Raw genomic sequence first — 14,981 nt, 5'->3', positions numbered from 1 at the left:
TCATTACAAAATTTGAATTTAAAGGAACCCATGTTGAGAACTTTTGATGAATTTATAAAATGTCAAAGGTTATATCTCATTGTAACTTAAGAGACAAATCTCAAAGTGATCTTTCAACTGCTCCAGAACATGATGTGAAATGAGTGCTGTGTGATTAGAGATACTGTCAGGTGGGCAGCTTTTCCCTTGGCTCTCTCTCACCTGATATGCTTTTGCCTCTCTCTAAGATGCTTTGGTTCACCTGTTCAAAGTCTCTGTGGAGACAATAATGATGCTTATCTGAGTGCATAGATAAAATGGATTTTCAGGAAAATTAATAGCCTCTGTTCTTATTTAGATGATGTTTTTCTAAGATAGCTAACAGAGAGATGCTTTAAGATGTGATCCAAATATCAGATTCATACTGATTTGCCATGTCCCCGCTATTACTATGTCCAGGGTCTGATTGATAGCTTGCCCTGATGGTTCTTTTTGTTCCTACCATAGCTACAGCATTAGTGAAAAGAGCTCCCAACTTGAAATGATGGCCATGGGAAAAGTTAGAATTAAGAGCCATTCTGGGATGATGAGGATAGTAGTGTTTGGCCAGGAATATGGCTTATTTGTGAGTTTTCCCATTAGTCATAGATGATAGAGTTGATTTATTGTCTCATGGTTTTTGAGTTGCTCTATCTACCACTGGACTGATGAATGTGAGGATATTAGAATTGAGGGAACCAAGTTAATTGGAGAAGAGTAGTTAATTGATACCCCCCATGGTCCAAGGTTAGTTAATGTAGGAGCTATGTTTAGATCCCAGGTCTCCTGGAGCCTGGTGATGGGATATTGAAATAGGATTGCTGTTCCAAATAGCTATTTGGGAAGATGAATGAAAGGAAATCATAGATCTGAATCAAAAGAATAAAGGAATTCATGATGCTGAAGCTATTAGGAAGATGTGGCGGAACAGGGACACAGTCTATGCATACTTTATATAGTAGAAGCACATTATACACACTTTTATGTATATTCAACTACACTTTTCGAAAAGTACAACAGTAGACAAAATAAAATGTGATTTTTTTTTTTTTTAATGTCAGATGGCCCCTATATCAACTCCTTCATCTGGTGCTTAACTAAAGAAAAAAATGTGTTAGATTCTAAGTTTGGATAGATATCTCCACCTGTTTTGGAAATTGTGAAATGTAATACAATATATACAAAACAACTTAAAATATCAAAATATCAGTATTCTGACTGTTATTTTTGTCTTATACCCAACTTAGAAATCAACTCCCAAATAAGGTGTATATTCACAATAGTAATGGTTTTTTAACCCCATCAAAAGAAAAATGAAGGAAAAATGTATGTGAATAGATGAATAGTTTTGTTTTTAAGCAGTAACTTTTTTGCTATTTTCAATTTTCTCTTTGCCCAGGAATGTTTTTTAGTAGGAAATCTAGTATAAGAATTTTAATATATTCTTAAAATGTATATCTTAATATACATAAAAACATTTTTAAAATATGAGCCTTGGGTTTGAACCTAAAGCTACTAATGATATTTCTCAGGGTTCTTTTGTGCAAAAATAGAATTGAACTTGATTATCCCTTTTTAAAACATGTTTATTTTTTTAAAAGATTTTATTTATTTATTTGACAGAGAGCATAAGCAAGGGGAATAGCAGGCAGAGGCAGAGGGAGAAGCAGGAACCTAAGCAGGGAGCCTGATGTGGGGCTCTATCCCAGCACCCTGGGACCATGACCCATGAAAGCATATGCTTAACTGACTGAGCTACCCAGGCGCCCCTAAAATATGTTCTTAAAGTAGAAAAATAGACATGCATAAGTGTAGAGTTTGATAGGTTTTCAAAAACTGAACATTCCTATGTAAATAACATAAAGATCATAAAGCAAAACTTGACCAGCATCCTAGAACTCCCCCAACCTGTTTCCCATTCAAATCACAATCTCCTAAACTACCAACCTGACTTTTAACACTGTAGGTGAGTTTTGACTGTTTTGTACTTAATGTAAATGTGTTCTACTCGTTTGTGACTGGCTACTTTTGCTCAATATTATGTTAGTGATATTCATCCATCTGATTGTTGATTATTGCATAATGTTCATTCACAGTGCTGCCTAATGTTGTATTGTGGGAATATATCTTAATACTGCCATACAGTTTTTAAAGTATATGTACTAATTTGCAACCAGCTGGCATGTAGGAGAGTTCAAGTGACTGCATTTCCCCCAAAACTTGGTATTTTCCATCTTTTATACGTTAGCCATTCTGGTGGGCAATCATTGATTTTTAAATCGACTAAATAAACCTCCAGCAAACTCCTACCAAACAAAGGTCTTTATTTAGCAACCCATTCGTGCTGGGGGTGGAAAGGGGCAATGTTTCATAAAGTGGAATGCTTCAACATCAACAAGTTCAAAAAAGAAATACAGTTTGAATTACATAAGCAGAAATATCTCAGCACAGACAAGTGTTTTTGTTTAAAATACAGCCTTATTTTCAAAGAAAGCATTTCATTTGGGATTGAAGAGATATGTATATGGGCTAGTCATTTATGGAATCTGAAAACTGACATTTTTAAGATTTTGGAGGGGAGGTGTGGGATAGAAGAAAACAGTAAGGACTTTATTAACTGCACCAGTAATGATTGAGGTTTTCATAAGAAAAACACGAGGCAGTGGTTGATTTGTATTTTTATTACTGTTGCAGGGTCTCCATTTTGGTGCCTATTGGATATTGTTCCTATAAAGAATGAGAAAGGAGATGTGGTACTTTTTCTGGCCTCATTCAAAGATATAACAGATACAAAAGTGAAGATTACTCCAGAAGATAAAAAAGAAGGTTGGTACTGTTTTCAGAAAACATTGACAGATGGAGCAACATTTTGAAATTGTTTACTCAAAAACTCTGGGAGGGAAAAAAAAAACTGCCTTTTTAATAACAGCAACTGATAAATATTCAGAACTGTTAGCAGTCAGTATTTGGTGCCTATTCCAAAATCACAGAGACATTACATGAATTTACATTCTCGTCTGAGTAATAAAGACTCATTTGACAGGAACCAGAAGTTCATATTCCTATGCAAATAGAATGAGAATGGAAAATAGTTTACTAGAATATAAAGCATCAGGCCAACTTGTTTTATTAGGGAAGAAAATGAGTCAAGAGCAATAAGTGAACTTAAAATGATGTGATTAAAAGTATATCTGTCAGTTTCATCTAAAGTGAAGTAGCTCAAAACCTAGAAGTGAAAATTTCACATGCAAAATTAAGAATCAAGTTTAATGGTTGCTAGAGTGGACTGTCGGAAACAAATGTGTATCTGTATCTCATCATATAGAACAGTATAATGATTTGTTTTAAGGTATAAATAAGCTTTTAATGATCTTTAAAGAAGTCTAAGGCTCTATGTTGCTTTCCTTTTATTTATACTTTTCCTTCTGTTTATACTTATTATGAAATTTCTTGCAATTCATGCAAACTGACAAAAATTGATGCTGAAAAAAATGTCAGTTTTGTTTCACTTAAACAGGAGTAGGATTAGATACTTTGGGGTGACCAGAGAAAAAGCAATCGTCATTTCAGGGATGTCCTATGTAGTAAATTCTTTATGAGAACCAGCTATTTGACATTCAACAATTATGTCTTTTTAAGAATGAACTCTTACTCCGGTTCTTTTAAAACATATATGTTAGTGTTTTAAATATAGAATATCTCTTGAAATGACAACTCAAAAGAGAGAACTATCATGGTACTCCCACCCCCACTTCCATCATTTAAAATGTTTGCAAATACACAACTCTTTTCCTGTGTGTTTGCATGACTAAATGGTTAGGCATATTTTACATACAAAAGGAAAGAACAGTCTTACAATGAAAGTTACGTGGATATTTCAGCAAGTGTAACACCTGTCCAGTGAGAGAAAAGAAAATGTGGGAGTCAATGTGCAGTTTTGTTTTTAGTTTTGTTTGTTTGTTTTTGTTTTTGGTATTATAGGAATATGGAAGGTGAGTATGAATTGTATTTGCTCACAGCACTTGTTGACACTAAATGTGTGGATTTTCTCCATACCAAGAACCAATTCTCCAACTTTATGGACACCAGCTGGGGGTCCTATCATTTAATTCAGCTCTGACACTACTCAGAGTTAGTGTCAGACTCCACAGGTTTATGGGTTCATTCCCACAAGACTGCCCTCAGTTCAGATGCTAGTCACAAATATTGGGAGCCCAGGGTACTTGTACACTTCTGTCCTACTTGGCTTTAAAGTTGGAGGCTCTGCTACCCCACATTCCCCTCTGCGAATACGGTAATTTGTTAGAATAGCTCCCAGCACTCAGGGTAACACTTTTCTTATATTATTACAAAGGATACAACTCAGAAATAGCAAAATGGAAAAAATGCATAGGGCAAGGCATGGAGAGGGGGAATCTGAAGCTGCCATGGTCCCTTGTGGGTGAGCCACACTCCCAGGACCTCAGTGTGTTCGCCAGTTCAGAAGCCCTCAAGCCTGCTGCAGGAATTCTTACAGAAGTTTCATTATGTAAGCATAATTGATTACATCATTGGCCATTGGTGATTAACTCAGTCTCCAGCCCCTCTCCTCTCCCAGAAGGTTAGGCATGGGGTAAAAGTTCCAACTCCCTAATCTTGCCAGGGACGCCCAGCCACTAATCATTCATCACTGAAGCTATCTAGGGACCCCAGCCACTAATCATTCATCAGTGTATAAAAGACACTCCTCATCTCAGAGATTCCAAAAAATTAATAGAGTTGTTTGCCAGGAACAGGAGAGAAAGACATTTATATACATGTTTATATATACACACATTTATATATATATATTTATATTTATTATGCCACAGTAAAGAATATTTAAATAAAATCATTATTCATATATTGAATATGTGTGTATATTATGTACACCCATATATGTGTAGATAGAAATATAAAACTAAAAAATATATGACTACTACTTTTCCTTTTTTTCTTTTTTCTTTTTTTTGCTTCAAAGGGAGCAATTTAATTAATCTGACTTGCTTTAAACATGAGAATCATGTGTCATGGTTTTATAAAATTTAACTCATCACCTTTGTCTTAGGTCTGTCATGTCTGCTCTGCAGATAGGGAGAAATTCCTGTCCTGGAAGACTGAAATTGATAAAAGGAGCAAACTATACTTACTCACTTGGGGTTTGAAAGAGCTCAATGAAAACGCTCCTTTTCTCCACCCAAGCGCTGGACCAACTCACAAGGGAATAAGAATAAAGCAGATGGGAGACCAGCATATCACCTTTCTTTCTGATAATACTGATAACAGAGCATCTGACATGTATCATCTACAGCAAGTGAGCTTCCCCTTTCTCAGCTCTGGATTTAGGCAGAATTACCCTTGGTCAAGCTGTAATGAGGCAAGGCAGATCTCCCCAAATTATAAATTCAAGCTCAAGGACCAGAGCAGATCAGGTGTTCCCCAAGGCACCTGTGCGTTAATACCATCCTTCCAAATGCGATCCAATTAAGTTCCTCTTCTTTCCTTGGGAAGAAGTGAGTAAAGGAGCAGAGAGAGGCCACATGTTTCACACTAACAGAACTGCTTGCGCATGAAAGACCGCACCTGCCATTTGGGGGTGGAGGGCATAAATTTGGATACTCTGGAACCAGTAACAATTTTACTAATTCAAAGTTCTTTTTTTTGTAATATTTTATTTATTTATTCCTGAGAGACAGAATGAGGCAGAGAGAGAGAGACACAGGCAGAGGGAGAAGCAAGTTCCATGCAAGGAGCCTGATGTGGGACTTGATCTCGGGTCTCCAGGATCAGGCCCCGGACTGAAGGCGGTGCTAAACCGCTGCCCCTTATTCAAAGTTCTATCTTAAAAATGAGTTTTATATTTATATTTAAATAAATATGTTCAACTATGCTCAGTAATAGTCCAGTTTGTTTAGGGAACGTGTACAATCATGTTCTATCACTTGCAAAGTTTAAAGCAAAAAATATCAACAAAACATTTTTAACATTAACTATATAATGCAAAGTATGACTTAGGAATTTTGAAATATTTGATAACAGTCCCTAAATTTGTATAGCTTTATAACTTTTTCCTCAAATGATTATTACTTTATATGAGATTATGTATTATTTCCAACATGTACTGAGCACTTAAGAACATTTTCTTCTGTTACTACCTTATTATAAATGTCCCACCAATAAGGTTATAAAGCCAATATGGTTATAAAATGATCTTAAATAATAGATATATATTTCTTTTCTTTATTTTTAACCTGCCATTAATAGAGAAAAATACATTAAAATTCACCAATTGATGGCATGTCTTGCAGGAAAGGCACATCTTAGCGTATGATATTTTTAGAACTTCAGGATAAGTGTTTGAAAATCATTAAAATGTCACTGTGTAACTGGAGCAATATTGTTTCATAGCACTAGAAAACTCTAAGTGAGCCTGATTGACCTGATATTGCACCTCATACAAATGTATCACTGAAGTTCACTGGGTTGTAGAAATAAGATTTGTGTTAATTAAATTAATTTTTACCAAGGCTCAATGATGGACTTTAAGAGGTATAACTTGTGCACTTCTATTTTTAAAAAATACTTTCATCATTAATATCTATATTGCTTGAGGTTTTCTTAAAGATTTTATTTATTTATTCATGAGAGACCTAGAGAGAGAGAGAGAGAGAGAGAGAGAGACAGAGACACAGGTAGAGGGAGAAGCAGGCTCCATGCAAGGGAGCCTGATGTGGGACCTGATCCCAGGACTCCAGGATCATGCCCTGGACCGAAGGCAGGCACTAAACCACTGAGCTACCCAGGGATCCCCCTTGGGGTTTTATTTGAAATGAAGAAAAACATATTTTATAGAAAAGGCTTGCAAGGTATGAGATACAAGGAACAGCATCAATCAGAGATTAGCATAAAATACAAAGAACTGTAGGTGTACCCGGTAGCTCTCTGAGATGTGTGTTGGGTAGGTGATCTGGGGGTGTGTGCTTTTGGTGGGGAGAAGTAGAAGAGAGGGACGGAGAAGGGAGGGAGGTTATGGAGGACTTCAGCAGAAATCTGGTGATTTTTACTACCTAATACCCTCCTTATTTTGGACATGTATCTTACTTCCATTCTAAAAATAGTGTGTAAACCACTAACTTCTATATCCATTTCCAGCATTACAATAAGGTGAGACTCTGTCCACCTCTTTTACTATCAGTAAGAAATGTTTTAATACAACTTAAAAGTGGATTAATAGTGGAGTAAGTAATTCAACAAATACTTATTGAGTACCCACTCTGCCTTCAGATTTGTATTATTAGGGGATGTCAAAATGGAGATGCTTTGGATCATCTATACTTACCTGAAATCCTGGTTCCACCACATGTTGGGTATTAGATCTTAGACTAGCTGCTTATCGTCTCAGAGACTGAATTTTCTCATCTATAAAATGGGGTAATCATACGTGTCTACATTTGTTTTAGATTGTCAAATGACAAAAATCATGACAAAAATCATGGAATTTAGAAATGGATTTGATGCCCTTTATTCAAGGGAAAACACTCCATGGATTGGGAGTATACAGTGTGTCACAAGCAGTGGGTCACTCGGATTTTGGACAAGAATGAGTTTTCTAGGGATGTAGTAGGGGCAACATGGAAACAATGTGATTGGCTAGGAGATGGGGGATTTCTTTATGAGGCTAGCAAGGTCCTATGTTTTAGGATAAGGTAAGCTAACTAAAGCTGATTTGGAGGATAGTGCTTGGTGTATATTAGGATTCCTTGACAGGTATTTACCCTAAGTGCAGCCTAGCATAGGTTTAGATGTCAGGGCACTGGGTCCCATTTTGTGAGTCCCAATATATGAATCAATTTTATTGAGGTTTATAAGAAATAATATATGCAAATCATATAGGACAGAAAATATGGAATACACTCAGTAAAAGATAGTTGTGGTCGTTGTTATATTCTCTCTGTATTATTTTAATAGCTAGCTGTTATTGAGTCTCTGCCTCATACTAACAGAAACTTCATTTATTTCTCATTATAACTGTGTGAATTAGGTATTATTCTTATTTCCATTTACCAATGAATTTAAGTGCAATAATAGTTGATAAAGTTGACAGAGTAAAAAAAAAATCTTAATATAACTAAGATTTACATTTGTATAACCAAATCAAAGTCCAGAGTGTACATTCTTTTCTTGGGATTCTTTTTTTCTCTCCTAAGAGCTTGTAATCTTATGAAGGACACTGATCCAGTATTTGTGATACAGTGTAGTCAATGATAGGAGAGAGGCAGAACTGGTAAATCCTTTCCAGAAAAGGGAAAAAGATAGGGTGGCGCCAACAAGAATTGGAGCAGAGCCAAGAACTTCATAGGGAAAATAATATTTAAGCAAATCTTGAAAGACGAGTGGAGTTTGATGCACCCAACAGAGGGATGTTAATTTCAGGAGCTGAGCTAGCAAATAGTTGACATTTTTTGGAAGCAGATTATGAAAGTCAGGAAGCTGAAGTTTATCTCCATGTAAGTAGGCAGAGCTTAAGTCTTAAATATTGTATTACATCATTCTTTATTTTTTCTTCAAGTTTTTATTTAAATTCCAGTTAACATTTTATTTTATTTTTTTAAAGATTTTATTTATTCATGAGAGACACAGAGAGAGAGAGAGGCAGAGACATAGACAGACATAGAAGCAGGCTCCACGCAGGTAGCCCGATGTGGGACTCGATCCTGGGTCTCCAGGATCAGGCCCTGGGGTGAAGGCGGCACTAAACCACTGAGCCACCAGGGCTGCCCCAGTTAACATTTTAGATATAGATGGTGTGGAGTGTAGAAGATGTGGAGCTAGAGTTCACAGTTAGAAGTAGGACTTGACAGGAGATGAGGCAGAAGACTGACTCCAAGTTCCTGGCCTGGGGACAATTAGAGGCTGAATTGTGTGCTTTCCAAATCCTATGTTGAACAGCCTTAAATTCACTACCTCCGCATGTGAAGGCATTTGGAGATAGGGCCTTTAAAGAGGTAATTAAGATGAAATGAAGCCATTATGGTGGGCCTTAATCCTGTCTGACTGGTGTCCTCATAAGAAGAGTAGATTTAGACATAGGGAGACATGAGGGGTGTGCACGCACAATTGAAAGGCTGTGTGACCAGGAAGCAAGGGGGCAGCACCTCCCCTTTTGACTCTCAACAGATGTGCTTTTATGAAAGCAGGTCTTACATTCTCATCACCCCTGCAACCCACTTTCTAACAACCATTCATGTTAACCTTCTTTTTTTTCTTTTAAAGATTTTATTTATTTATTTGTGAGAGACACAGAGAGACAGAGACATAGGCAGAGGGAAAGGTAGGCTTCCCTGTGGGGACCCCCGCCCCTCCCATGCAAGACCAGATCCCAGGTGCTCCTCATGTTGACCTTCTTGAAGTCTCTGGACAAACCAAGCTGGTCTACTCACACTTAACTAATACAATTCATCCTCATTTTTCTACACACCCATTTCTCAGATTTGCCCTCAATCTAACCACCTTTGTCACTCCTAGTCACCAGGGGAATCCTACTTCTTTTCATTTTTGTCAGTTTGCCTGAACCACCTGAGCTCAGGGTGGGGGTCCTTCCCTTGGACAGCTCTGTGTTTTCTGCTGGCTTCATTCATCTGGCTTGTCTTTCTCAAACTGTGAAGAGGACCTTAAACTTGGCATACTCCTCCATAGTCTTTGAATTTCTGAAGTGCCTGCACATAATAGATAAAGAGGACATACTTGCTGATTAATTCATTTTATTAAAGGACTTTCCCCTACAAGACAATGTTCAGTTTTTTTTAAAGTTCCTTTCCTCAGGACCCCTGGGTGGCTCAGCGGTTGACTGTCTGCCTTTGGCTCAGGGCCTGATCCCAGGATCTGGGGTCGAGTCCCACATCGGGCTCCCTGTGAGGAGCCTGCTTCTCCCTCTGCCTATGTCTCTGCCTCTCTGTCTGTGTCTCTCTCTTTAATAAATAAATAAAATATTTAAAAAATAAAAAAAAAGAAAGAAGAAAGAAAGAAAGAAAGATCTTTTCCTCTATAGTCAGTTCTATTTGTCTGTTTTCCAAACTTCATTTCACAGCAGTTCATTCATTATACTGATCTGGTTTTCCATTCAAACCAGTTGCGTACATAATTTGTGCCTTATTGTTTCAGGCACAGGGCCCAAGGCAATTATTTTTGTTTATTTCTTGTAGGACACCCCAGTTTTGGTTTGTAATGCTGTTTGACACCAAGCTATGCATTATGTAGCAACGACATCACCAGTTAACCCAGACCTGGAGACTTTTAATTATAATTTCTAAAAAAGTGAACACTTCAGATTTGTCTTGAGAATTTAGGGGTTGATGTGTGAGGCGCCTCATATTATCTTCAGCAGTGATACAAACCAGTATTCAAATGCAATGGCTTTCCTGGTAGCCTCACTTTTGGCAGATAGCCCCAGGTTGTCAGTATTAACTACACTGATGAAAGTTTTACATTGCACCCACCTTTTCCTCTTACTAAGTGACTTCAGAAGAAATAAAAATGAATAGCTGCACTATACAATTAGATATCAATAGCAGTTGCAAGAACCTGAAAACCTAACAGCATAAGCTTAACCAGTATGGGCTTTATATTCTCATATTGCAAAGTGTCTGGAGCTGAGCAGCCCATGTTTAGAATGGTTACAGCAATACTGGTAGGCACTCAGGTTCTTTTTTGCCTTTCTGCTCTGCTGTCTTTATGTGTGCTGCTTGTCATTCTCATTCTTTTCATTTTTAAGTTTTTTTTTTTTTTTAAAGTAACCTCTACACCCAGCATGGGGCTTAAACTCACCACCCTGAGATCAAGAGTTGCGTGCTCTTCCTACTGAACCAGCTTGCACCTCATTCTCATTCTTGTCATTTCATGGTTCTAAGATGCCTGTTGCACCTTTAGAACTCATTTCTGTTGAGACAGAAAGGATAGTGAAAGACAGAGGGCAAAGGCTTCTCCTTTTGAGGCTTTGCTTTTGTGGGCGGGAAGGAGTGTCCGGGAATTTCCATCAAGTTGTCAGTGACCATAACTCTTTTACATGGCCTTCTCTAGCTGGAAGAAAGGCTAGGAAATCAAAGTTTTCCAGTCTATTTATAACGTTTTCACACCTTTAGAGTAGAAATAGCCAAGAGAAGAAGGACTTGGAAGTCAGGTTAGGTCAGCCAATCTAGAGTGTCTATCATTTACTGATGATTTTCTATAAGTCAGACAGATTATCCACAGATTCTACTAGAATGGAGAAGAGTGAAACTTAAAAAAAAAAAAAAAAGTGAAAGCAAATGAACTGTCCAGAACCTCGGTACCAGAGGAGATGGAGACAGGACTCAAGCCCCAGGACTCCCCTGGTCTCAGAGCAGCTCTCTTTCCATCATGCCCTAGGGCCTCCTATGAAACAAAATATAGAAATTTGGAAATGAGGTGGACAGAAGTCTGGGCTTGTTGCAGTCTCTTCTCCAAACCCCACGTGTGATTGTCATCAAAACAGAAAACTCCTGCCCCAATTCTTTTTACCATTCTTATCTTATTTAGAGTCCTTACTGTTCAATGTGAGATCCAAGGACCTGACACACCAGGCAGGCCCTCATCACCCTCTGAATCAGAATCTGCATTTTAGGGCAGCCATGGTGGCGCAGCGGTTTAGTGCTGTCTGCAACCCGGGGCCTGATCCTGGAGACACGGGATCGAGTCCCACGTCGGGCTCCCTGTGTGGAGCCTGCTTCTCCCTCTGCCTGTGTCTCTGCCTCCCTCTCTCTCTCTCTCTGTCTCTATGAATGAATAAATAAAATCTTAAAAAAAAAAAGAATCTGCATTTTAGTAAGATCCTCAGATGATTTACCTGTGCCTCTGAATTTGAGAAGACTTTGGCCATACACATTTCTTAGAACGGGCTTCTGTGACCACCCTGTCTGAAGCAGCCCACCTCCAGCCATCCCTTACATCAGCATGTTCATTGTCCTCATAGCATTTACTGCCATCTGAAATGAACTTCATCAAAGCTAATTTCTACTGTAATAATTCTATCCTCCATTAAAATTTAGGTTACATCAGGGAACAGGCTCTGCCTCTCTGTGGGTGTCACTTACACTCAGTAAGTTCTCAAGAAATACCTAAAGGACGGATGGATGGATGAATACATAAATGTATAAATGACGTCCAATTTAGCAAGTTTTATTATTCAGGGAGAGAAAACAACATAGCATTCTTGCTTCTTCAAAATCATCAGATCATAACTATCAAAACTGCATGTCTCAGGTGTACATTCTGATGAATATATTGTTTGGCTCTTTTGTGCTTGATTTAAATCAAAGACCATTTGACATGTATTTACCTGAGTCAGTTCCCTCTCAAAATGTGTTCTTACTGCTGGTGTTGAATGGCCATTTCACTTCAAATAGAATCTTTGCTATTGGTCAATTTCCTGTTCTTGTTGATTTTCCTGATTATCTTTCAGTTTCTGGGAATCTCAATTTGGTCAATATTTTTAAGGTAACTGAAGTCATTAAATATATATATGTATATATATATACACACACACACAAATATTCTCCAAATCATTAAGCCACTGATCAGATATTAATTACATTTGAGATGATTTTTGTATACATGGAATATTTTCATTTTCAGCATGGAACATTCTAATATTGTTCCCATCACTTTTTTTGGTTTACAAAGTGGAAGAAACATATGCAGATATCTTAATAGAGAGCAGTTGTCTAATGGGAGAACTATTGTAAAAATTGATACTTTTTTGTGAGGACATCTATTTCTGCCTCCAGGAGATCTATACCAATTCTTTGTCAAATATGTGATGAAATATGAAATGAACAGCCCAGGCAGATGCTTAAGGTGATTGAAGAATCTTCATCTCATCTATATTATCTATATTAAAAGAAAAAAATCCTTTGGGTTTTCTGTACATTTTCACTATCTTCATTTTTAAAATAGTCTTCCAAAGACAAATAGTGAAAGCCAAGATTTATAAACTAAGTTGCCTTTAGGGACCATGGGATAATAAGATGAGTGAAATCCTGTGATAAACTATGATGGAAACTGAGGCATAATATACATGTTTTGCTTCACAGGGTCATTCCATTTTAACGAAAAACTTTTAAAAAAATAAAAAATAAAATCAAGAAAAACTTAAAATATTCTGCAACCAATTTAAACATATCTGTGGACTGAATTTTTTCTTGGAACTTGTCATCCTTGGACAAATCTTTATGAACCTAATACCTTATTATTCTAATTTTTATAAAAGGTATTTATAGTTTTATTACTTCATGAATGGAGACATGATTTTGACCATTTTGGGGGGGTGAACTTAACATTTAAAACATTTTTGCAATTAAATGACCAACTAATTGAAACACTAGACAAATGAGTATTAAGAAGATTAATAAATTCAGGCTGAGGGTTTAGCACTGCCTTCAGCCCAGGGTCTGATCCTGGAGACCCGGGATCAAGTCCCGCATCGGGCTCCCTGCATGGAGCCCACTTCTTCTTCTGCTTGTGTCTCTGCCTCCCTCTCTCTCTCTCTCTCTCTCATGAATAAATAAATAGAATTTTCAAAAAATTCAGACTGAGAATTTTAAAAAGCTATATAACTGGGCCTCTGGTTGGTTATATGCATTCTTAGTGATATTCTCTGTATCCAACAGAATTCACCTGGAGATTGGTATTAGAGAGTGTTCCTAATTCAGGGATTATAGCTGTTATGCAATTGTCATGAATGATATGGTACAGTCTGGAACCATGGACAGAAAGATCTATGAGGTCCTGTGTCTCTGGAATCAACATCCTATGGAGAAGCATACCTAGGACAGGCAGGACATAGGTTTGTGCTGCAGAGGGTGGTGGTGTAGGAGTGGTTACCCTTTTTGCATTTCTTTTTATATGAGTTAGTGTGGTGATGGCTTTGCCAGTGTGAGAAAAACAGACCATTAAGTGCCAAGTGCTTAGGTGTCAGCCTTTCAGGTAAGTGCTGGGAAACACTGAAGGGAGGGCCTGGGTCCCCAGTTAAAGGGGGTTTGAGTTTAGTTTCTGCCTTTCACATCAATAAAAGTCAACTGTCCATCCCAGCTAGCTTGTTTGCAGACAAGAAGATCTGGGAGCCCCACTGAGCAATCCTGTTCGTCTCTACAACAGGCTTCTCCCAAATTCCATGAGGCTTTGAATGTGTTTATTTGACACATTTTGTGGGGAATGATGTGGCTCAGAGAGAACATAGAAGTTTCACTAGATAAATGTCTACTGAAATGTTCATCTAATTGCTTCAATTTCTTGAAATTATATGGTAACTCAATTTTATTTAATCTACTTTAAAAATACATCTTTCAGTTCTTGAGAAAAATATGTACAGACTCAATGTGGAGAATCAAATTTTTTGCCTAAGTATTAGCATTTCATAGCAAACATTCATATTAATGTTGATGCAAGATGGGAGGTGAGATGAATATTTATTAGCTAGAAAGCTGCTAAAATGACTGATTATATTGAGAAGAAACTTTGGAAGTTATAAATGGTGCTTATGAGCTCATTGGTGTGTGCGTTTGTTTCTTTATTGTGTTCCTTTTCCCCTTCTAGACTCTGAGCTGTGTGAAGGCAGAGCCACATCTGATTCACTTTTGAGTGAATTTAACCAGAATGGAGATCAGGGGTGGACACATGAAAGACTGAACTGAGTGCCATTAAGAGATGAAGAGTCTTGTGGCTATTTGGAATCAGTTTAGAATGATTTTTTTTAATTTATTTATTAAAAGGGAGTTTTTGAACTAGGGAAACTCCAGCAATAAGCTGAGACTTAGGGGGTAAATGGGGGATTTTTAAGCATATGGGAAGTCTTATGTAGCAAGGTAAAAAAAGTAGCAGAACAGGCAGAGATAGTAAAACTATTGAAAAGGAAAATAACAACTTCTAATGAC

The 14,981-nt window shown here is 37.4% G+C and overlaps 1 protein-coding gene across 1 annotated transcript in view; it reads left to right on the top strand.

Moving 5' to 3' along the window:
• Positions 1 to 14,981, top strand: part of KCNH8 (potassium voltage-gated channel subfamily H member 8) — a 367,241-nt gene that overhangs the window by 162,907 nt on the left and 189,353 nt on the right. The window contains exon 3 of the mRNA XM_055321520.1: positions 2,713 to 2,844. Within this exon, the coding sequence (XP_055177495.1) occupies positions 2,713 to 2,844 (132 nt within the window). The remainder of the gene's footprint in view (positions 1 to 2,712; positions 2,845 to 14,981) is intronic.

Source organism: Nyctereutes procyonoides, unplaced genomic scaffold (genome assembly GCF_905146905.1).
Source record: "Nyctereutes procyonoides isolate TBG_1078 unplaced genomic scaffold, NYPRO_anot_genome, whole genome shotgun sequence".
Taxonomy (NCBI): Eukaryota; Metazoa; Chordata; class Mammalia; order Carnivora; family Canidae; genus Nyctereutes; species Nyctereutes procyonoides.
The sequence above is the reverse complement of the archived record's forward strand: the minus strand, read 5'-3'. Positions and strand labels throughout refer to the sequence as shown.